General features: G+C 46.3%; 1 protein-coding gene across 4 annotated transcripts in view; it reads right to left on the bottom strand.

The window, feature by feature from the left end:
- Window positions 1-24989, bottom strand: part of man2a2 (mannosidase, alpha, class 2A, member 2) — a 48456-nt gene that overhangs the window by 9349 nt on the left and 14118 nt on the right. For all 4 annotated transcript variants that reach the window (XM_078199960.1, XM_078199957.1, XM_078199958.1 and 1 more), the window contains exons 6-19: window positions 23923-24096; window positions 23493-23679; window positions 20852-21029; window positions 20020-20222; window positions 19097-19279; window positions 17700-17814; window positions 16575-16642; window positions 16308-16473; window positions 14280-14516; window positions 13735-13857; window positions 10500-10614; window positions 6385-6518; window positions 3564-3705; window positions 714-847 (exon numbers count right to left, since the gene is read on the bottom strand). In XM_078199960.1, coding sequence (XP_078056086.1) covers window positions 714-847; window positions 3564-3705; window positions 6385-6518; window positions 10500-10614; window positions 13735-13857; window positions 14280-14516; window positions 16308-16473; window positions 16575-16642; window positions 17700-17814; window positions 19097-19279; window positions 20020-20222; window positions 20852-21029; window positions 23493-23679; window positions 23923-24096 — 2159 coding nt within the window. The remainder of the gene's footprint in view (window positions 1-713; window positions 848-3563; window positions 3706-6384; window positions 6519-10499; window positions 10615-13734; window positions 13858-14279; window positions 14517-16307; window positions 16474-16574; window positions 16643-17699; window positions 17815-19096; window positions 19280-20019; window positions 20223-20851; window positions 21030-23492; window positions 23680-23922; window positions 24097-24989) is intronic.

Below are 24989 nucleotides of genomic sequence, written 5' to 3'. Positions count from 1 at the left end.
TTTAACTTCCTTACTAAGTGGAAAGAATCTCTCCGCCTCCACCCTATCCAGCCCCCGCATTATCTTATAAGTCTCCATAAGATCCCCCCTCATCCTTCTAAACTCCAACGAGTACAAACCCAATCTCCTCAGCCTCTCCTCATAATCCAAACCCCTCATCTCCGGTATCAACCTGGTGAACCTTCTCTGCACTCCCTCCAATGCCAATATATCCTTCCTCATATAAGGGGACCAATACTGCACACAGTATTCCAGCTGCGGCCTCACCAATGCCCTAATTAAATGCAAATATTTCCTTCTTTCTATTGTGTGATGTGCAGCCAGCCCCACGTGCCCCCCCCCCCCATTGGAGCTGTTGTTCCTTACTGTGGTACAATTCAACCAGCTACTTCAGCCTATTGGAATCACTCAGGTATCACAGCCATTCCCAACCCTGTCCTCACCTGTAATACACACACTCCAGTGGGAGTCACTGCCACAGCGAGGGGGGACGGCTGATATCCACCCTGGCGGGACAGTGAGGCCCCAGGGTGAGATCAGCTCATTCAGCCCAGACAGGGGTCGGGCCGAGATCTCTGGCTGTAAGGATTAAGCAGCACCTCTGAGAACCACAGAGGGAAACCACTCAAATTTTATAGGTCTACGCTCCCTAGCACATGGAACAGAGAGATCAGATCATACACCCAGAAGTGGGTTTCAAAGCAATTAAATACTTTGTTTGATGTTGCCCTCTTCTCCAGCAGGATTCGGAATCTGTTGCAGGTCACTTTATTGTCCTTCAGCCCCTGTCCCAAGCCCCGGTTATCGTCCTGTATCAAACGGCGATCCAGAATAATCTCCAACTGACCTGGCAACGGAAGGGAAAGAAATAAATTCAGTTTTCAGCAGAAGTCAATCAAATAACTGATTTGTGAGGTTTGCGCGCCTTCGCTTCTTGCAATCTCCTGAGGTTGCCAGAATTTCATTCCAATACATTTAAGTTTTAAGTTAAAGTTTGTTAGTGTCCCAAGTAGGCTTGCATTAACACTGCAATGAAGTTACTTGTTCATGAGTCACGAAAAGCTGGCATGCAGGTGCAGCAAGCAATTAGGAAGGCAGATGGTATGTTGGCCTTCAGCACGAGTGGATTTGAGTACAGAAGTGAAGATGTCTTGCTGCAGTTGTGTAGAATCCAGGTGAGACATTACCTGGAGTATTGTGTAGAGCTTCGGTCTCTTTATCTAAGGAAAGGAATACTTGCCATAGAGAGAGTGCAACGGAGGCTCACCAGGCTAATCCCTGGAGTCACACTCCGGCGCCTGTTCGGGTAACACTGAGGGAGAATTTAAAAAGGCCAGTGCACCCAACCAGCACGCCTTTGGAGTGTGGGAGGAAACCGGAGCGCCCGGAGGAAACCCACGCAGACACGGGGAGAATGTGCAAACTCCGCACAGACCGTGACCCAAGCCGGGAATTGAACCCGGGTCCCTGGCGCAGTGAGGCAGCAGTGCTAACCACTGTGCCTCCCCTGTCAATGACTGAACTTCCATAGCTCTCTGGGTAGGGAATTCTAAAAATCCACCATCCTCGGAGTGAAGAAATTTCTCAACTCAGGATTAAAATTACCTGCCGTTTATTCTGAGATTATGTTCCCTGCTTTTAGACTCACCAGCCAAAGGAAACATCCTATCTACATCCAGCCCTGTAAAAATTCTGTAAGTTTCAATGAGGACATGCCTCATCCTTCAAAACTCTTGGGAATACAAGCCCAGTTTCTTCAATCTCTCCCCACAGGACAGTCCTGCCATCCCAGGGATTAGCCTGGTGAGCCTCCGTTGCGCTCTCTCTATGGCAAGTATTTCTTTCCTTAGATAAAGAGACCGAAGCTCTACACAATACTCCAGGTAATGTCTCACCTGGATTCTACACAACTGCAGCAAGACATCTTCACTTCTGTACTCAAATCCACTCGTGCTGAAGGCCAACATACCATCTGCCTTCCTAATTGCTTGCTGCACCTGCCTGCCAGCTTTTCGTGACTCACGAACAAGGACACCAAGTCCCCGTGGACACCAACACTTCCAACCTCTCTCCATTGAATAAATATTCTGTCTGTTTTGGCTACCAAGTGAATAACTTCACACTTATTCACATTTTATTCCATTTGCCATGTTCTAGCCCATTCACTGAGCCTTTTTCAAGCCCCCCCCCGAAACCTCTTCGCAACTCACATTCCCACCTAGTCTTGTGCCATAAGCAAACTGGGAAATATTACATTTGGTCCCCAAATCCAAATCATGTATGTATATATACATGTGACACTAGCACTGATCCCTGCGGCACCCCACTAGTCATGATGTGGAGATGCCGGCGTTGGACTGGGGGTAAACACAGTAAGAAGTCTCTCAACACTTGTCTTTACCCCACTAGTAACAGCCTGGGATCTTGTGAATGATCTGCTTATTCCTACTCTCTGCTTTCTGTCTGTTAACCAATTCTCAATCCATACCAGTATATTATCACCCAATCCCATGTGCTATAATTTTACTTACTAATCTCCTTATCAAAAGCCTTCTGAAAATCCAAATACACAACATCCGCTGGTTCTCCTTCATGAATGCTGTAAGCAACTGCTTCCCAACAAGTTTGTCAAACATAAACCCGCATTGACTTGGGTCAATTGAAACCAATTCTTCTCCAAATGTCACATCCTTTATACATTATGCGAAGTGATGCATTTTGGTAGAACTAATGTACGGGGGAGTTATACGATAAATGGCAGAACCATAAAGGGTGTAGATACGCAGAGGGACCTAGGTGTGCAAGTCCACAGATCCTTGAAGGTGACGTGACAGGTGGAGAAGGTGGTGAATAAGGCATATGGCATGCTTGCCTTTATAGGACGGGGCATAGAGTATAAAAGTTGGGGTCTGATGTTGCGGTTGTATAGAATGTTGGTTCGGCCGCATTTGGAATGCTGCGCCCAGTTCTGGTCGCCACACTACCGGAAGGACGTGGAGGCTTTAGAGAGAGTGCAGAGGAGGTTTACCAGGATGTTGCCTGGTATGGAAGGGCTTAGTTATGAGGAGAGATTGGGTAAACTGGGGTTGTTCTCACTGGAAAGGCGGAGGATGAGGGGTGACCTAATAGAGGTGTATAAAATTATGAAAGGAATAGATAGGGTGAACGCTGGGAAGCTTTTCCCCAGGTCGGTGGTGACGTTCACGAGGGGTCATAGGTTCAAGGTGAGGGGGGGGGGGTTTAACACGGATATCAGAAGGACGTATTTTACACAGAGGGTGGTGGGGGCCTGGAATGCGCTGCCGGGCAAGGTGGTGGAGGCGGACACACTGGGAACGTTTAAGACTTATCTAGATAGCCACATGAACGGAGTGGGAATGGAGGGATACAAAAGAATGGTCTAGTTTGGACCAGGGAGCGGCGCGGGCTTGGAGGGCCGAAGGGCCTGTTCCTGTGCTGGATTGTTCTTTGTTGTTCTTATTTTCCCCAATGCTGACATCAAACTATAACAGGTTTGCAGTTCTCCATCCCTTCTTAAGTTAGGATCCAGAGAGGTTGCTTACCGCTGTGAGTGCTCGACACACCCAGAGACTGGGCAGTGTGTAGCGTCAGACGGGAATGATCGTCCTGAATGTAGGCCATGGCTGACATCGGGTAAAAGTTGGCCTGAAGCGGCAGCTTCTGAAAATACTTTCTAGGTTGAATCTACGGGAAAAAGAATTAAATAGGTACAAAACGCTTGAAGAATGATCCAAACTGCTGCCTGAACCTTGCCTCTATTTAAAAAAAAATACAGCCCATTTCCCCAAGATCAAATATCCTCTATTTTTATATAAAGGCAAAATACTGCCAACGTGGAATTTAAAACAAACAGAAAATGCTGGACAATCTGAGCAGGTCTGACAGCCTCTGTGGAGAGAGAATCGAGCCAAAGCTTCGAATCTGGATGACCCTTCGTCTGCGGACTGACCTCAGACCCCATCGCCGATATTATTTTGATCCTAATTCCACCCCCCCCCCCCAAAAATTCAAGTGGTTTGCTTCCCCAATGTACAGCCAGGGATAATCCATCAGTTAGTCCATCAGGTTAGCAGCATGGTCAGTGTCTGGTGTCCACAGGACAGATTCAACAATTATATTAAACATGTATGCATACGCTGTTGGATATTAAAATCTTGTATCTGCATGGCCATTCCATTATAAATAACACCAATCATATTCAGAATGAAAACTGCCTGTGTGAACTTCACATTGAATCTACTCTCTCTCTCTCTCATCAGCGCACTGCAATGCCACCAACCATCCGGAGGGTTATACAGAGCAAGTTTACATCACCAAAACTGAACAGACTTAAGAAAAACAAACAATGTTGGATAAACTCAGCAGTCTGGCAACATCTGTAGAAAGAGGCACTGATTGCATCTGTAGACTCCCTAACAGTTATCTCCCACCCTCAAAGTTTTATTTTCATAGGCTCATAGAATCCCTACAGTGCAGAAGGAGGCCATTCGGCCCATCGAGTCTGCACTGACCACAATCCAACCCAGGCCCTATCCTCATAACCCCATGTATTTACCCCGCTAATCCCGACACTAAGATCAATTTAGCGTGGCCAATCAACCTAACCCGCACATCTTTGGACTGCGGGAGGAAACCGGAGCAAACACACAGACACGGGGAGAATGTGCAAACTCCACACAGACAGTGACCCGAGGCTGGAATTGAACCCGGGTCCGTGGCGCTGTGAGGCAGCAGTGCTAACCACTGTGCCGCCCTGTCACAAGTAGGCTTACATTAACACTACAATAAAGTTAGTGAAAATCCCCTAATTGCCACACTCCGGCGCCTGTTCAGGTACACCGAGGGAGAATTGGGCATGGCCAATGCACCTAACTGGCACATCTTTCAGACTGTGGGAGGAAACCAGAGCACCCGGAGGAAACCCACGCAGACACGGGGAGAAGGTGCAGACTCCGCACACAGTGACCCGAGGCTGGAATTGAACCCAGGTTGCTGGCGCTGTGAGGTAGCAGTGCTAACCACTGTGCAGCCCTGTCACAAGTCGGTTTACATTAACACTACAATAAAGTTACTGTGAAAATCCCCTAGTTGCCACACTCCGGCACCTGATCGGGTACACTGAGGGAGAATTGAGCATGGCCAATGCACCTAACCTGCACATCTTTCAGACTGTGGGAGGAAACCAGAGCACCCGGAAGAAGCCCACGCAGACATGGGGAGAAGGTGCAGACTCCACACAGTGACCCAAGCCGGGAATCAAACCCGGGCCCCTGATGCTGTGAGGCAGCCGTGCTAACCACTGTGAACACAAAACATATCTAAGGAAGGATATATTTTCCTTGGAGGCAGTACAGCCAAGGTTCATTAAATTGGTTCCTGAGATGAGAGGGTTGTCTCATGAGAGGCTAAGTTAGGTCTATCTCTCGAGTTTAAAAGAATGGGAGGCAATCTCATTGAATATACAAGATAATGAAGGGGTTGATGGGGCAGACAGAGAAGTTGTTTCCACTGCCTGATGAATCTAGAACATGGCAGTGCAGCCTCAGGATGTGGGGCAAACTACTTAAGACCAAGATGAGGAGACATTTGTTCATTTAAGATTGTGAATCTTAGTAATTGTCCACCCAGATGAGTGTGGATACTCCATCATTGACTATGTTCAACATCAGGTTGAAGTCCAACAGGTTTATTTGGAATCATGAGCTTTTGGAGCGCTGCTCCTTCCTCAGGTGAGTGGAGGTTAGTTCACTACCAACTAACTTCCACTCACCTGATGAAGGGGTAGCTCTCCGAAAGCTCCTGATTCCAAATAAACCTGTTGGACTTTACCCTGGTGTTGCAACACTTCTTACTGTGCCCACCCCAGTCCAACGTCGATATCTCCACATCACTATGTTCAAGGCCGAGATAGACAAATGTTTGATTTCTCAGGAAATCAAGGGATACGGGGAACAGGCAGGAAAAGGGTTGAAGCAGAAGACCAATCACGATTATCTTAATGGCGGAGCAGACTCAAAGGAGCATATGATGCTCCTGATAATACCACATAGCAACGTCTTAGTGAATGAGTGAGGTGCCATGTAAATAAACAGCGACCCCAAACAGCAGCAAGATCAGCGAATAGTTAACCACTTTTTAGTATTATTGGTTAATTACTGGTGAGGGCAGCAGGAGACCTTGTAACAGGATCATCAGAAACAGACCTGTGGGACCTCGGGTTAATGTACCCTCTGAAAATCTCTACACTGGAATGTCAGCCTCCTGGAGTCACTTCCAAGGCTGGAAGCTTTTTGTCCCCTCCCACCACACAAGTGAGTGGAGGGAACCTATGTTCCTCTGGGAAGTGATTTTAGATCGCGTTACCTGAAACCCGTTCAAATCAGTGAAGAACGTGTCTCCACTTTCGATATCGGTAGACAGCCTCATCGCCAACTCCCGGTTGATTTGGTCATGAATGTCAACAACAATGGAAACTTCCAACGAAAGTCCCTCGACTCCTGTCAGCACGAGAGAGCACAGGCAGATTATCACCAAGTCATGTTAAACAGAACACATGAGGAGCTATTCACTGGAATCCTTCTCTTACCTTTGGCTCAATTGCAGCACCAATTAACTCAGCACAGAACCGTGGCAGGAGCTGCTGGTCTGGATGACTCAACACCAGATCAGGTATCTCTCTAACCAGCCAGGGGAGAGGGATGAAGATTAGTGAGATTACTTTCAAAACACAGTGAGGAGTCTCATAACACCAGGTTAAAGTCCAACAGGTTTATTTGGTAGCACGAGCTTTTAGAGCACTGCCCCTTCATCAGGTGAGTGTAGGATTTGTTTCACAAGCAGGGCGTATATAGACACAAATTCAATTACAAGATAATGGGTGGAATGCAAGTCGTAACACGTAATCAAGTCTTTACAGGTACAGACAATGTGAGTGGAGAGAGGTTTAAACACAGATTAAAGAGATGTGTATTGTCTCCAAGTACGGTTACTGGGATTTTGCAAGTCCAGGCAAGTCGTGGGGGTTACAGATAGTGTGACATGAACCCAAGATCCCGGTTGAGGCCGTGCCCATGTGTGCGGAACTTGGAACTTTAACCTGGTGTTGCGAGACGTCTTACTGTGCCTACCCCAGTCCAACGCCGGCATCTCCACATCATGATTTTCAAAGCAGCAATGCCTTTTCCTTGAAACAGGCTGCTTGGCTCAGCTCTCCACCAAAGTTCACATTCAGTGGTCAGCATGTCAAAAGGATCAAAACCACATGACTCACGAAACCACAAATCAAATGTCCTGTTCTGGAGTAGAGTGAAAGTCTTTACCTATTACACTGCACTGATAGCGGATCTTCACAGTGAAGTTAACTGCCTGCCATGACAGCCTTACACCCCAAAAAGTAAAGTTAAAAGTTTATTTATTAGTCACAAGGCTTACATTAACACTGCAATGAAGTTACTGTGAAATTCCCCTAGTTGCCACTCGTCCTCTAAAGGACCAATGCTTACTCTCGCCACTCTTTTTCGTTTTATATATTTGTAGAAACTTTTGCTATCTGTTTTTATATTCTGAGCTCGTTTACTCTCATAATCCATCTTACCTTTCTCTATAGCTTTTTTCGTGGCTTTCTGCTGACCTTTAAAGATTTCCCAATCCTCTGGGTTCCCACTAATCTTTGCCACTTTATATGCATTTTCTTTCAATTTGATCCCCTCCTTTATTTCCTTACATATCCATGGCGGATTATCACTTTTTCTACAGTCCTTCCTTATCAAAGGTAAAGGTCAGGTTTAAATATGCACCAAACTCAGTACTCAAGGTTGAGTAGAACTGTCATGCAAAGTTTATTTATTAGTCACAAGTAAGGCTTACATTAACACTGCAATGAAGTTACTGTGAAATTCCCCTAGTCAGCACAGTTGGGCACAACAACCATTATAATATTGACCACTAAAACCCACAGGATACTGATTACAATGTCAGACTGTGTATCACTCATTCGTTTCCAAACCTTTAGGACAGCAGGTTTCAGTTGCTGGGTTAGCTCCACCTCAACCTTCCAAATCCCCGGACCTATCCGTTTCTTCCGCTCTGCATCCTCGACACGTTGAGTTTTAATCACTCAATCTCCTACCACACGCATTCTTTCCCACAACAACAGAATCACTCACATCCCTCAGTCTACCTTTCCTCTGATAAACGACAGGTTTTTAAAGATAGAGGTTGACATTGCCTAATCAGTTTCTTGATTGATCTTTATTATAGTTATTGATATTTGTTACGAGGGTGCAGATTAACGGCAGCCCTTGACAACAGGATCCAAGCCAACTGATGAAGCTGAAACCGAGACGCAGAACTTTTCTTCATCGAGACTCACCACTCACTCAACCCAGTGTCCCAGCTATCACCTATTAGATGTCTTTAAAGATGATTAACATCAATCACCTGTTTCTTAATCCTTAATGTAACTGACAAGACACAAACAGCCCTCTCACCTGCCACTGCACACACAAAGCCTAGTCTAGGAAGCAAGAACATAACACTTCAACTCTACACAACTGCAGACGGTGTCATTCAGATGAGGATTTAAGGCTCAATTTGTCTGATAGATGTAGAAGTTGCCATAGCATTATTGAAAGGGCAAAGAATTCTCCTGGTGTTCTTGTCAACATTATTCCCTCAACCAACAACTCAGAACACGCTCACTGGCCATTTATCTTATCTGCTGTTTGTGAAACCTCGTTGAGTACAAGTTGTATCAATGCTCCCCCCACAAAGTAACAATGACTGTAATTTGGTGACTAGAAAATACAGCGTCTCCAAAAGATGGCACCTGGAAGTGCAGCGCTTTCTTATTACTGCTCCGGACTTTGTGCTCGGGTTCCTGGAGCGGGGCTCGAACCCCTCTGAATTAGGGGAAAATGCCATCCACTGAGCCATGGATGACTCAAATTCACAAGCAGATGATGAGCTGACTGTGCTCAGTGTAACAATCTCACTGATCACCAGTCAGAAGCAATTTGCATTCAGACAGCATTACTGCAACTCCCCAAGTACTTTACACCCTATAAATTACTTTTGAATTGCAGCCACTGTTCTCTTGCAGCTGTCCAAACTGCAACTCTAATAATTCTTTAATTATCAAAAGTGTAGAACTTCGCAGAATCTCAGCACCTAGCCAAACCTCAAAGAGAGAAAGGTGATGTGAGCCTGCTGCTGATTATCTGACAGTCAGTACACAGAACAAAGAACAGTACAGCACAGGAAACAGGCCCTTCGGCCCTCCAAGCCTGTGCCGCTCCTTGGTCCAACGAGACCAATCGTTTGTATCCCTCCATTCCCAGGCTGCTCATGTGACTATCCAGGTAAGTCTTAAACGATGCCAGCGTGCCTGCCTCCACCACCCTACTTGGCAGCGCATTCCAGACCCCCACCACCCTCTGTGTAAAAAACATCCCTCTAATATCTGAGTTATACTTCGCCCCTCTCACCTTGAGCCCGTGACCCCGCGTGATCGTCACTTCTGATCTAGGAAAAAGCTTCCCACCGTTCACCCTATCTATCCCCTTCATAATCTTGTACACCTCTATTAGATCTCCCCTCATTCTCCGTCTTTCCAGGGAGAACAAGCCCAGTTTACCCAATCTCTCCTCATAGCTAAGACCCTCCATACCAGGCAACATCCTAGTAAACCTTCTCTGCACTCTCTCCAACGCCTCCACGTCCTTCTGGTAGTGCGGTGACCAGAACTGGACGCAGTACTCCAAATGTGGCCTAACCAGCGTTCTATACAGCTGCACCATCAGACTCCAGCTCCCACTGTAGACTCTCAGCTATATTCCATGTCTACCCTCTTTAAAAAAAAAGTAAAAGTTTATTTATTAGTCACAAGTAAAAGGCTTACATTAACACTGCAATGAAGTTACTGTGAAATTCCCCTGGTCGCCACACTCCGGTGCCTGTTCGGGTGAATGCACCTAACTAGCACGTCTTTCAGACTGTGGGAGGAAACCGGAGCACCCAGAGGAAACCCACAAAGACACAGGGAGAAAGTCCAAACTCTACACAGACAGTGACCCAAGCCAGGAATCGAACCCAGGTCCCTGGGGGTGCTGTGAAGCAGCAGTGCTAATCACTTTGCAACTGGGCCGCCCCAACTGCTGTCCGTGAACACATCTGCTTCAAATCCTGAACCTCAAATCTTTCCACTGTCCACAACCGATCCTTGCACGCAGTCACTGTTGCTCCAAGTCAAGCTTGTGAGTCTCCCCCCCCCTTCCCTCACCTTGGGGTAGATGCCAACCCCCACCGACCCCAAGCTTCATAAATTCCCTTCCTGAACCACCTTGCCTCGGTGGGTACTACCCTGTCCTCCAGAGCCTCATGGACAGTGCAGTCAGTCATCTCCTACTCTGTGTCTACTGTTCTCCCTCCAAACTCACCTCAGGGAAATTCCTGCCACGGGTAAAGGAAGCTACTGTTACCTGGCAAGTTGTAGAGACGAACAATCTGCTGGAAGTGTTGATAGAAGCTAATAACTTCAGAGAACAATGGACCTTTGGTAACGCGAGTGATTGCTGCCTGTTTGGCAATGTAGGCCTGAAAACAGATCAACACATGCAGCCACTTAGTGAAACAAATTAAGCAAGATGTGAACCGCATTACAGTACCCTCTGCATTCCTCTCCATCTCTGTAAAGCATTACCAGGTTAAGGATTAGTATAATCATAAAATCCCTACAGTGCAGAAGGAGGCCATTTGGTCCATCAAGTCTGCATCGACCACAATCCCATCCAGGCCCTGTCCCCATAACCCCATGCATTTACCCTAGCTAGTCCCCCTGACTCTAAGGTGCAATTTAGCATGGCCAATCCACCTAACCTACACATCTTTGGAGTGTGGGAGGAAACTGGAGCACCCGGAGGAAACCCACGCAGACACGGGGAGAACGTGCAAACTCCACACAGACAGTGACCCAAGCCGGGAATCGAACCCAGGTCACTGGCGCTGTGAAGCAGCAGTGCTAACCACTGTGCCACCGTGCCGCCCCGGGTAAGGCTGTATCTTCCCCTGTCAGAGTTTTAACAACACCAGGTTAAAGTCCAACAGGTTTATTTGGTAGCAAATGCCATTAGCTTTCGGAGCCCTGCTCCTTTGTCAGATGGGAGTGGAAATCTGCTCACAAACAAGGCACACACAGACACAAAATCACGTTGCAGAATACTGATTAGAATGTGAATCTTTACAGCTAATCAAGTCTTAAATGTACAGACAATGCATTAGGCACAGGTTAAAGAAATGTGTATTGTCTCCAGACAGGACAGCCAGTGAGATTCTGCAAGTCCAGGAGGCAAGCTGTGGGGGTTACCGATAGTGTGACATAAATCCAAGATCCCGGTTTAGGCCATCCTTGTGTGCGGAACTTGGCTATCAGTTTCTGCTCAGCGACTCTGCGCTGTCGTGTGTCGTGAAGGCCGCCTTGGAGAACGCTTACCTGAAGATCAGAGGTCGAATGCCCGTGACCGCTGAAGTGCTCCCCCACAGGAAGAGAATGGTCTTGCCTGGTGATTGCCGAGCGGTGTTCATTAATCCGTTACGACATTCATTACGCTACGACAATGGATGAATGAACACCGCTCGACAATCACCAGGCAAGACCATTCTCTTCCTGTGGGGGAGCACTTCAGCGGTCACGGGCATTCGGCCTCTGATCTTCGGGTGGCCTTCACGACACACGACAGCGCAGAGTCGCTGAGCAGAAACTGATAGCCAAGTTCCGCACACGAGGATGGCCTAAACCGGGATCTTGGGTTTATGTCACACTATCGCTAACCCCCACAGCTTGCCTCCTGGATTTGCAGAATCTCACTGGCTGTCCTGTCTGGAGACAATACACATTTCTTTAACCTGTGCCTAATGCTCCCTCCACTCACATTGTCTGTATCTTTAAGACTTGATTAGCTGTAAAGATTCACATTCTAATCAGTATTCTGCAACTTGATTTTGTGTCTGTGTGTGCCCTGTTTGAGAGCACATTTCCACTCCATCTGACGAAGGAGCAGCGCTCCAAAAGCTAATGGTATTTGCTACCAAATAAACCTGTTGGACTTTAACCTGGTGTTGTTAAAACTCTTACTGTGTTTACCCCAGTCCAACGCCGGCATCTCCACATCATGTCTTCCCCTGTCCCCATACAAAATGGCCCCTTCCTATACAAAACAAACAAAAATATTCATATTTTCCTTCCTCCGAATTCCTTCACTCCCCAAAAGAATCCTCTTGTTGGTGTAAAATTCCAATAGCTTTCCGATTAAATCAAGCACAGCACTTGACAAAAAGTGAGAGGGGCTATTCAACTGAGGGGCATCACAGCTGGTGCACACTTTTCCTTGGTGCAGTTGGCAGCAATAAGATTGCCGGTCTCTAACCCAAGTTGCTGGTGAGACCAGCAGGTTCACAGTGGAGTGAGGGGAGAGGAAGAGAGAGAGAGAGAGAGAGAGAGTTTAGATGCCTCACTAGGGGTGGTCTATAAATGCTGATGTGGAGATGCCGGCGTTGGACTGGGGAAACACAGTAAGAAGTCTCACAACACCAGGTTAAAGTCCAACAGGTTTATTTGGTAGCAAAAACCACTAGCTTTTAGTGGCCACTAGCCACTAGACCGAAAGCTAGTGGCTTTTGCTACCAAATAAACCTGTTGGACTTTAACCTGGTGTTGTGAGACTTCTTACTATAAATGCTGGCCAGCCAGCGACACTAGTGTCCCATAAAGAAAACCCACAAAATGCTGCTTCAGAATTACAAAACCACAAGTGATTCAGTACCACACTTACACTTCATGCTTCCGTTTTCTCATTTTTAAAAGATGTGAATAAAGGAACACGAGTTTTATTTTCCACGAATCAAGAACTGCCCTGGGGTCCATTAAGTCACCAATTTTCTATTCAACAAACAGAATATTTCTGCAACTGTTCTGTTACCAACACTTTGCTGGTAAATGCTTCCTGCAATGATGGCAGCGTTCTGCTTTGTGGAGTGTTGTAGAGACTTTGGGATAGGGGATCCCCTGGAGTGTGCCAGCATGTGCGAGGTATCTCAACAAGCGCATAAGGCCTTACCCACCCACCCCCAACTTTTACAGATGCACCATAGAAAGCATTCTTTCCGGGTTGTATCACAGCTTGGTACGGCTCCTGCTCTGCCCAAGACCGCAAGGAACTACAAAAGGTCGTGAATGTAGCCCAATCCGTCACGCAAACCAGCCTCCCATCCATTGACTGTCGACACTTCCCGCTGCCTCGGCAAAGCAGCCAGCATAATTAAGGACCCCACGCGCCCCGGACATTCTCTCTTCCACCTTCTTCCATCGGGGAAAAGATACAAAAGTCTGAGGTCATGTGTCAACCGACTCAAGAACAGCTTCTTCCCTGCTGCTGTCAGACTTCTGAATGGACTTACCCCGTATTATGTTGATCTTTCTCTACACCCTAGCTATGACTGTAACACTACATTCTGCACTCTCTCGCTTCCTTCTCTATGAATGGTATGCTTTGTCTGTATAGCGTGTAAGAAACAATACTTTGCACTGCATACTAATACATGTGACAATAATAAGTCAAATCAAATCACCAAATGCATAAGGCCTTACGTCTCCCTCCCTCCTTCCCACCCCCCCCACCCCTCGAAGAGTTTGAAAGCCACTGTTATAAAGGTCCGTACTTTGGCTTCACCGTCGGGTAGGAAGAGGTACGCCCCACTCTTATCCTTAAATGGCCGTGTCCCGTACCACACAAACTCCATCTGCACCTTCTGCTTCAGCTGGTCGTCTTTCCGCTTGATGCTCTGAAAAGTAAACTGCGTTACTGAGCAAAATAAAGCAGCAAATAAACCACTGTGGTTACATTCCACCTAAATGTGCACAAGAGTTCTAAACAATAAACTACAAATGATATAAAAGGCTCTAACCTACTCCCACTCCAATCTGTCCGAAATCTGCTATTGTGTAAACTTTTTACTTCCTACTTTTCGGCCAGGTTTTATAACAGGAGCTTTTCCACACAAAACAAATAACTTTTGGATGCAGGAAATAATAATAAAGCTTGCAGCACAGGTTGCCAGAGTTTTGTAATCCAGGTAAAAGTGACCAAATTTAAAGAGAGTTTAGTAACTCCCTACGGATGTGTCTGTGTACAAGGAGGGCGTGTGCATAACCAAATGGACAGTTCCTGGGCAAGTATTGTCATAGCGACATCCAGCATTCCTACCTCCATTAATCCGGTCACTCCATTAAACCACACTTGCATGTGCTGGTTTTCAATGAAGAAATCATCAGTCAAGGATTCCAGGATCTTTACGCTAAATGGCTCCTTCTTACTCACAGTCACGTCTCGATTTCGCAGGTAGATGACGGTGTTGGATTTCACCGACGCACGGTAATTAAATGATTCAGTCAGCTGGAACACAGCAAGTCCCAGGGCGGAGAGTCGAGCGACAAAGGAGATCTGCGGTGAAAGAGAGAAAGGATACCATAGCAGCGACTGGAGGAAGGGAAATCATGTTTTATTGAACAAAAGGGGTATATTCATCAGCCTTGTGTGAACTGAGATTACGCCAGAGTGCAAATAACCAGTGGTGTCATTAAATTATTTAGTGTATTGATACTGTTAGGTCATGTTCAATGAGTAGGAAGAGAAATAAAAGAACACATTGGCTTCAGAACAAGCATTACCATTGACAGGCTGAGAGAGTGAGCTTGCATCTCTATAATGTATTATGTCCTGCGTATATCACAAAACACTCCACCAGTCAAGTAATTGATTCTGCAACATAACGCTGGCATTAAACACACTGCAATTAACACACTCCACAAACACTAGAAATAACTGGAGAGATAATCTGTTTACAGTGTCGTTGGCTAAAGGATTAATATTGGATCAGGGCTCCAAGAGAACTCCTTCCTCTTCTGCATGTACAGCCACAGATTTTTTAACATTGATCCAAACTGGCAGAGTATATCCCAGTTGAAGGTTTCCTTGACAATATGTCAACCTTAATTACATACTCAACCTTGAGTGAGATTGGAACTCTCAACTTTTTTAACTTTATTTGTCACACAAATAGGCTTACATTAACACTGCAATGAAGTTACTGGGAAAACCCCAGAGTCGCCACACTCTGGCACCTGTTTGGGTACACTGAGGGAGAATTTAGCATTGCCAATGCACTCAACCAGCACGTTTTTTGGACTGTGGGAGGAAACCAGAGCACCCGGAAGAAACCCACACAGACACGGGGAGAATGTACAGACTCCGGTCAATGTTTATACTCCGCATGAGCCTCCTCCCGTTCTACTTAATTTCACCCTATCAACCCATCCCTCAATTCCTTTCTCCTTCATGTTTGAGAGGGAGCTAGGTAATCTCATCCATGCTATTCACCTCAACTACCCCCCAGTGTCCGTGAATTCCCCTGTCTGACCACTGCCAGACACGGGGAGAATGTGCAGACTCCGCACAGACAGTCACCCAAACCGGGAATCGAACTCGGGTCCCTGGCGCTGTGAGGCAGCAATGCTAACCACTGTGCCGCCCTAAGTGTAAGAGTGACCAAGCACACTATAACCTCTACCCTCGTGCCAAAGGCAATAACCCTCAAACCAGGTTGATACCGGAGATGAGGGGTGTAGCTTATGAGGAGAGATTGAACAGATTGGGTCTGTACTCGTTGGAGTTTAGAAGGCTAAGGGGTGATCTTATAGAGACATATAAGATAATGAAGGGGCTGGATAGCGTAGAGGTAGAGAGATTCTTTCCACTTAGAAGGGAAACCAGAACTAGAGGGCACAGCCTCAAAATAAGTGGGGGCCGGTTCAGAACAGAGTTGAGGGGGAACTTCTTCTCAGAGGGTAGTGAATCTCTGGAATTCTCTGCCCATTGAAGTGGTGGAGGCTACCTCGTTGAATATGTTTAAATCACGGGTAGATAGATTTCTGATTGCTAAGGGAATTACGGGATATGGGGAGCAGGCGGGTACGTGGAACTGATTCGCCTCAGATCAGCCATGATCTTGTTGAATGGCGGGGCAGGCTCGAGGGGCTAGATGGCCTACTCCTGCTCCTATTTCTTATGTTCTTATAAACCCAAGTTTGGAGGGACAGAATCAATATTTGAATTCCAATGTCCAAACGGACACAGTATGAATGTTTAACACACCGACCATTATGCTTGACTGGAATTTCTGCATCGACGCAGAATTGTAATTAAATTTGCACAGCCCGGCACTCTCTGCGGTACCTGGTATACATCCGCCACCATATCCGTCGCTGATTTCCACACAGCGCTGATCTGCGTCGGCAGATAGGTTCCATCGATTAATGTAACCCTGACCTGGGGCAAGGTAGCGAGAACAGAAATCACGCAGGGACGTTCTTGCTCAATGGGGTTGAACACAACCAGGTATCTGCCAAAAACAACATGGAAGGGGTTTCAAAAATGCAAGTTTTGCGTACAAATACAAGTTCACGCTGGCTTAACTGTTGTTAAAAAAAAAATTGTTCAAACCTGGGAAGAGACTCCAGTTTTATCACCACTTTCTCTGGCAATGCATCATGATTTTGCCGTTTGTCATCCTAAAATTAAAATAGAGACATTATAATAATTCATAAACAAGCTAACACAATCACTAATTATAGCTTCGAGCACTATCGTACTTGGTATAATGTGGCAGATTCCAGATGGAATCACAGGAACTTGTGCCCCTCCCTACAATCTGCGCACTACTGCAGACCGGGGACAGTAGCCGCTAAATGGAAGCCTATTTTATTCAGTCGTGTTTAAGCAAGAGGGCTGGGTTATTTTAAAAAGTGGGGCGATGTAAAGCATTGACAAGTTTCAGACTCATTTGTAAATCCAACACTGATTTCTGGGGCACTGCACTCAGCCTGGGAATAGTAATGGGTGGCACAGTGCAGCCTCACAGCGCCAGGAGACCTGGGTTCGATTCCCGGCTTGGGTCACTGTCTGTGCGGAGTCTGCACGTTCTCCCCGCGTCTGCGTGGGTTTCCTCCGGGTGCTCTGGTTTCCTCCCACAGTCCAAAAGACGTGCTGGTTGGGTGCATTGGTCATGCTAAATTCTCCCTCACTGTACCCTTTTACCCAGGGCTGAAATGGTTGCCACAAGAGGTCACAGGTTTAGGGTGCTGGGGAGTAGGTACAGAGGAGATGTTAGGGGTAAGTTTTTCACTCAGAGGGTGGTGCGTGCGTGGAATCGGCTGCCGGTAGGTGGTGGTGGAGGCGGACTCGAAAGGGTCTTTTCAGAGACTTTTGGATAATTTCACGGAAGTGAGTAAGATAGAGGGTTATAGGTAAGCCTAGTAGGTAGGGACATGTTCGGCGCAACTCGTGGGCCGAAGGGCCTGTTTGTGCCGTAGCTTTTCTATGTTCTATGTACCCAAATTGGCACCAGAGTGTGGCGACTAGGGGATTTTCACAGTAACTTCATTGCAGTGTTAATGTAAGCCTACTTGTGACACTAATAAATAAGCAAACATAAAACATGGATAAGATAATAGTTGATGGATAGATCCACCCCCCCCCCCCTCACTTTCGTCTTTAGAAATAAGTGCTCGTCTTAGCTTTGGTTTTAATGGGGATAATATATTTAATAAATATCAGACGTTAACTTACCATCTGCAGGAAAAGTGACGACTGGTCGTATCTGTAGTTACTCTTGTCCCGGAGCACTAAAAAGTGAGCTGCATTAATTATCACTCGTTTTAAGTTCATAAGGGAGTGGAAGAGTCTGAAAGGAAAAGAAAAGTCTCGTGCTTCAACAGTACCCAACACAGGCCCAGAAATCCCCGTGTTTATACAATGTCCGATCACATCCCCTGCCACTGAAAGCTGTGTGTTTATGCAGCTTCTCATCACGCCTCTGCAAGGGCCTCAATGTTTAGCGTGAGGAGCGTGAACTTTTTATAACACCCTCTGGGCTTACTTGGCAGCTTTGTGCAGGAACAAGGTTTCAGCAGTCTCCATAAACCAGACCAACTATCACACAGAAGCATTTATATGAAAATAAACACCAAAAGCAAAGCAGCAGCGTTTGGTCCTCAGCTAAGGAAAGGCTGCGAGATTCTATCAAAGTAAAGCGTGTTCATCTCAAACTCCACTCTCTGTTCATCTTACACATCGGAGGGAGCTCGGTCTTTTCTCCTTGGAGAGACGTAGGATGAGAGGGGACCTAATAGAGGTATATAAGATGTTGAGAGACATAGATCGAGTGGACTCTCAGAGGCTTTTTCCCAGGGTGGAAATGGCTGCTACGAAAGGACACAGGTTTACGGTGCTGGGGGGTAGGTACAGGGGAGATGTTAGGGGGAAGTTTTTCACACAGAGGGTGGTGGGCGAGTGGAATCGGCTGCCGTCAGTGGTGGTGGAGGCAAACTCAATAGGGTCTTTTAAGAGACTCCTGGATGAGTACATGGGACTTAACAGGATGGAGAGTTATAGGTAGGCCTAGAAGGTAGGGATATGTTCGGCACAACTTGTGGGGCCGAAGGGCCTGTTTGTACTGTAGTTTTTCGATGTTTCTATGAGTACCCCCAAGCTTCAGCTTTTGCGAACCTGCCCCTGTTCACACTCAGAATCCCTACAGTGCAGAAGGAGGCCATTCGGCCCATCGAGTCTGCACCGACCACAATCCCACCCAGGCCCTATCCCCATATCCTCTTGCATTTACCTGAGCTAGTCCCCTTGACACTAAGAGTTAACTTAGCACGGCCGATGCATCTAACCAGCACGTCTTTCAGACTGTGGGAGGAAACCGGAGCACCCGGAGGAAACCCACGCAGACACGGGGAGAACGTGCAGGCTCCACACAGACAGTGAACCAAGCCGGGAATCGAAGCCGAGTCCCTGGCGCTGTGAGCGGCAGTGCTAACCGCGATGCCAGGCCAAGCAGCAACTTGATTTGTATGGATTTGAGTTAGGTTTGAAATACAGCGGCAACACCTTGATCCAAATAAAAATATTTATCTGACATTGTACTAGTTGGCATTTGATTTTGGTTCAGTGACACGTACCGGATCCCATAGTCAACGACAACCACTTCTTTTGAGGTGCCGGTGATGGCGTCGTGGTGCTGGAACAAGCCTATGTTCCTGCGGGCTTCTGTGAGTGAGCTATAATCAGAAATCGGGTATTTGCTGTCTGCACTGGAACGTCGAGCATGATTCAGTGCCAAGCTGTAGAGGATCTCAGCTGCTCTGCAATAAAATGACAGGGTTTTTACACAATCCCAGCAACAGTCACTCAATAAAAATGGCGCTGTACACTAGCTGATCTTAGAATTTTACAGAAGGAAGTCAGGTTTACTTGTGCCAGGGAGCCCAATCCCAATATCCTGTCCCTGTATCACCCTCGGATATCCATCTTTGTAAAGTATTAATCCACTTCCTGCTTTAAAAGTTACGTCACTTTCACCATTCTAACAGTGTGCTGTCTAAAAAAACATTCTAACTCATTGCATTCTTTTGGTGATCTTTAATTACTGACTGGTAAAACAAAGGAATCCGTTTTTCCTGATTTAGTTAATTGAAACTCCCCAAGTTTGAACATCTCTATCAAATCCTTTCTTAGCCGTTTCTACTCTTCTGAAAGAAGCCCAAATTTCTCCAGCCTCTTCTCATAAATCCTTCTCCCCTGTTGCATCTCTCTTGCACTCTATGGGCTTGGCATTATTCCTAAATGAGCGCCAAATTCCCATGTCATTGGTCATTTAACAAAAAAACCTAACTCTCCTGTCAGTACCTTTCTATTATTCACTATCCAGCTCTGTCCTCTTGTTCCCTATTCTGCCTTTTATTGATCCCAAGACTCACTTATATTTTTGTTGTAATATTCTTCAAGACCCTCTTATTCTTTTCCACCAAGGCCGAACGTGAAGACTTCAAATACAACTGCTTACAAACACAACACCTGCTTAAATGAACTGGAGGTTCCTTACCTGAGGTGCGATTCCAACACTCTGTCCAGATTCTTATAGAAGGGCCGCGAGGTGAAATATCCACTCCAATAATGGTCTTCACGGTCAGCGTAGGTGAAGAAGTCCCCGCTGAGGACCGGGTAGGATGGAGGCTTGCTGCCAGGGCTGACACCGTACTTCTTATAAATAGCATCAAAGTACTCAGATAGTGTCCCAAACTGCACCTGAAAAGCAAACAGACATTTCGAACAGATCTAGGGGAGAAACTGAATGCGAAGCTTCCTTCGTTCTCAATATTTTTCTCCCACTGCCCCAAGACCTTCCTACTCAGGTTCCCTCTAACACCTTTCCCAGCAACCACTATTCGCGTGGGAGTCATGGCAGAATATTCCAATGTGAGCAAAATCACAGGCGAGCCTCATTGGCCTGCGGACTTCCAGGTTTCTCCCCAAAAAAGCTGTTGAGAGAAAACCCCAACATTTTCCCTCACCTAGGCCGGGAAGGGCACTGACATCAAGTGTTTCTTCATCTATCGCCCAGACCAGCTAGCTCAGAACAGGCTGCAGCTCAAAGTAGAGAGCTTCAGTTCATTGTAGAAAGCGAGAGGCCAGACCTTCTCCATGTCATCCCAGTTGGTGACAATTCCGTGCTCAATGGTGTAATTCAGGGTCAGGATACCTCTTTTGCTCTGGACTTCATCACCCCAACGTAGCTGCCTTTCTGCCCCTTACCAACCTTTTACACCCTGGTGTCTTGGGCGACCAACAGTGGAAGAGAAGACAGCTTAAGAGACATTGCCACTGGACCACTGGAATCTAGACTACCGGATTTTACCTCGACACAGAGCACTTACTTGCACGTGAAGCTCAGGATGGGTGTTCATGTAGTCAAAAAGCTTTGCATAATTCTGGAACTGCTGGTCCCACTCCAGAGCATTGTCATAACGAAAATCATCTCCGACAGGAATCAGAACCACTTTGCTCTTGTACAGCTTGGACTTTTTCCTGTATTGATCCAAGAGTAAGTTTGCCCTGAGAAGAGAGAGAGAAAAATCTGTAGCGAGGGAGAACCAAACAGACGTGGATGAGAAACATGAGCAAACTTAGCATCTCATCAGCATCAAACAAATTAAACTGCAGCAATCAACAGATATTTTCTTACGGGAAAAGGAAACTTGCTACAGTATCAGGCCATTCAACCCAACCAGCCCTTTACCCTCCAGTGGGACTACAGTACTAACCACATTTACTCACTGTTCCTATATCCTGACAACTCAATGCAACGCCTCTACTTTCTCAGGAGGCTAAGGAAATTTGGCATGTCCGCTACGACTCTCACCAACGTTTACAGATGCACCATAGAAAGCATTGGTACGGCTCCTGCTCTGACCAAGACCACAAGAAACTAGAAAGGGTCTTGAACAAAGCCCAGTCCATCATGCAAACCAGCCTCCCATCCATTTAATCTGTCTACATTTCCCGTTGCCTCCGGAAAGCAGCCAGCATAATCAAGGATCCCATGCACTCCGGACATTCTCTCTTCCGCCTCTTTCCTTCGGGAGAAAGATACAAAAGTCTGAGGTGACGTACCAACTGACTCAAGAACAGCTTCTTCCCTGCTGCTGTTAGACTTTTGAATGGACCTACCTTATATTAAGTTGATCTTTCTCTACACCCTAGCTATGACTGTAACACTACATTCTGCACCTTCTCCTTTCCTTCTCTATGTACGGTATGCTTTGTCTGTATAGTGCTTTCACGGTAGACTAATACGTGTGACAATAATAAATCTTTTGTCCACCTAATCAGTATAATCTTTAGCATAGGCAATTTGTCCCTGTCACTAATTCTAGGTCAATTTCACAGCGTCACTACTGAGGAAGTTTCTCTTGCTCATGCCGTACCAATCTTTTACCAATGTTCCCTGTCCTTCAACCTACCAGCCATACTTTAAAAACATTGCTATTACATTGTTCCACAATCTGCATTATTCTAAAGCTATCAGTTTTCAAAACTTCCATTTTTTATTTTCTCACACCAGACTGCATCTCGACGGATCAGAGCTGGAATCTCTCTGGCATGGTGGCACAGTGGTTAGCACTGCTGCCTCACAGCGCCAGGGACCCAGGTTTGATTCCTGGCTTGGGTCACTGTCTGTGTGGAGTTTGCACATTCTCCCCGTGTCTGCATGGGTTTCCTCCGGGTGCTCCGGTTTTCTCCCACATTCTGAAAGACGTGCTGGTTAGGTGCATTGACCTGAACAGGCACCGGACTGTGGCGACTAGGGTAATTTCACAGTAACTTCATTGCAGTGTTAATGCAAGCCTTACTTGTGACACTAATAAATAAAAATTTAACTTTAAAGCCTCAACTTCCTCAAGTGTAGAGCGCAGTGCAGCATACTTGAAGACATTTGAACTCGACTCCCTACACAAAGCTGTGGGACTTTTACGTCTAGATTACCAGCAAAACAAAAGTAGAAAAATACAAAAACACGAATCCCAGCGAGTCAATGAAATGTGGGACAGGGATATCCCAGAGTTGACTGATCTGTGTATAGTTAGCTCCTCTGAAATGGCTAGCAAAATTTATCTACCATAACTCTGGGTGGAGTGAAAGGGAGAAAAATAATCAAGCAGAGATTCTACTTCAAGTCGTTGGCAAGTGTGAAGACTGACCAAGACCGCACAAGAATGATACAACAAAGCAGGCTATTCCACCCAACTAGGATGGTCCACCAATAGTTTACAGTCAATCACAACACACAACTGGCTCTTCAATTATCAGAGGGACTTTTACCTCGAATGCCACCCCTTCCCAAGATTTCTGTTCCACAAGTTGATCACATGTATTCGTGGCACAGTGGGTTAGCACTGCTGCCTCACAGCGCCAGGGACCCAGGTTCGAATCCCGGCTTCGGTCACTGTCTGTGTGGAGTTTGCACGTTCTCCCCGTGTCTGCGTGGGTTTCCTCCGGGTGCTCCGGTTTCCTCCCACAGTCCAAAAGACGTGCTGGTTAGGGTGCATTGGCCGTGCTAAATTCTCCCTCAGTGTACCCGAACAGGCGCCGGAGTGTGGCGACGAGGGGATTTTCACAGTGCTCATATAAGCCTTACTTGTGACATTAATAAATAAACTTTTTAACTTTTTGAAGAACGTCTGAACACAGGATGATTTTTAACATCTTAGGAGATTCAGCACCAGGAAAGATGGACCATTTCAAATACATTCATAAAGATGAAGATTGCACAACACTAGGAAAATATTCCATTCATCTAAGCTCATCCAACCATAAGCCAAGTTAAAATTGACAGATTAGTGTTCGCAGACATGGACGACAAGCAGGTTTAGCTGGAGTAAGGACAAGAAACACAAATACTAATAAAGGGCTGACTGCTGAGGATCAACGGTAAGCGTAGGCCTCAAACAAAGTTAAAGTCTGACCCGATGAGCGGAGAGAGAAATCAGTACAGAAGTCGATGCGACCAGCACCTACCTCTCTGCTACGTTAGCATTGTTTATTGGTTTAGGTGGGACTTTCCACGGACAGCTGATGCGGCCCCCAGGGAGGCGTCTGAAGTCGAACTGGCAGCAGATTTTAGGGTCAGGCCCACAGGAATGAGGGACATCGTAACTGTAGAACGGCATTAGATGACAGAAGATATCTGTGCTTGAATCCGTATCTAGAGCAAGGTGCAGGGAGCAAAGCAAAATTCTTACTTTAGTCAGAAATCAGAAGGAATCAGATTGACAATTAACTGGATTGCTCTCACTGCCACTAATTGTGCAACTGTACAGAGACAAGGAAAGGGAGAATGTTGCAAATGGTTAGATCACGTAGCAGCTAGGAGAGACGGAGATAGCTCCTTTTACAGCAACTATGGGCCAAGCGTGTGTGTTTCCAGCTTCAGGCTGCTCTCACCTACCCCAGGTCTGTCTCCACATGAATTCCAGATTTTTGGTGGCTGCAAAGTGTTTTTTGATGGAATAATGCACTCGCTGGATCAGCATGCTGGTCAGGTTGGCTCGTTTGAGCAGATAGGACATGGTTGAGCTGTGCCCAAAGGGATCAATTGCCCAACCCGATTTTGGAATCACTCCTGTGAATGTGAGAAACAGGAACATACAACAGGATAAACATCACATCAAATGAAGCAAAGTAGAAAGCAACAAGGACACTTCACTGCATGTACCCAGGAGTGGGCAAAAGATATAAATATATTCAAAGTTTAAAAATACAAGTCCAAATTCATTCTACAGCAATGGAAATTTGGGGTTTCGAATGTACTTTAGAAATTAATTATCTGCTTCTCTCCACTCTGCTACCAAACATGTTCTCCTCTTCTGCTGTAGACGCTGAATGTGGTTCCTCATGTACCCTCTAGTATCCTTTATAAAGGAGTGCGAGTGGACAATTTGACTGTACAGCTTTAGGAGCCCTTCATGAGAAACCTGTGGTGATTTACAAGTCAATTTAATCCTTCGAAACTGGTTCCACTCCAGTCGGATCTGCAAAGTTCTCACATGAATGGACTGCAACACTCATTTGTTGTTTCAAGTCAGATTGCCAATTCAGGGGTAATTCTGTGAAAGGCAGAAGCAGAGTCTTTGTGAAAGGTACCCCTGAATTGACAATCTGAATTGAAACACCAAAAGGCAACTGGTGTAGTTAAGTGGCAAAAAATTACAGAACTTGTGGTGATATCGCGTGAACTTCAGTCACTATCTAACCCCGTGCTGTACCTGTCCTGGGAGTGTTTGATGGGGACAGTGTAGAGGGAGCTTTACTCTGTATCTAACCCCGTGCTGTACCTGTCCTGGGAGTGTTTGATGGGGACAGTGTAGAGGGAGCTTTACTCTGTATCTAACCCCGTGCTGTACCTGGGAGTGTTTGATGGGGACAGTGTAGAGGGAGCTTTACTCTGTATCTAACCCCGTGCTATACCTGTCCTGGGAGTGTTTGATGGGGACAGTGTAGAGGGAGCTTTCCTCT

The sequence above is a fragment of the Mustelus asterias genome, chromosome 29, assembly GCF_964213995.1.
Source record: "Mustelus asterias chromosome 29, sMusAst1.hap1.1, whole genome shotgun sequence".
Taxonomy (NCBI): Eukaryota; Metazoa; Chordata; class Chondrichthyes; order Carcharhiniformes; family Triakidae; genus Mustelus; species Mustelus asterias.
This window is presented reverse-complemented; position numbering and strand designations above follow the sequence as displayed.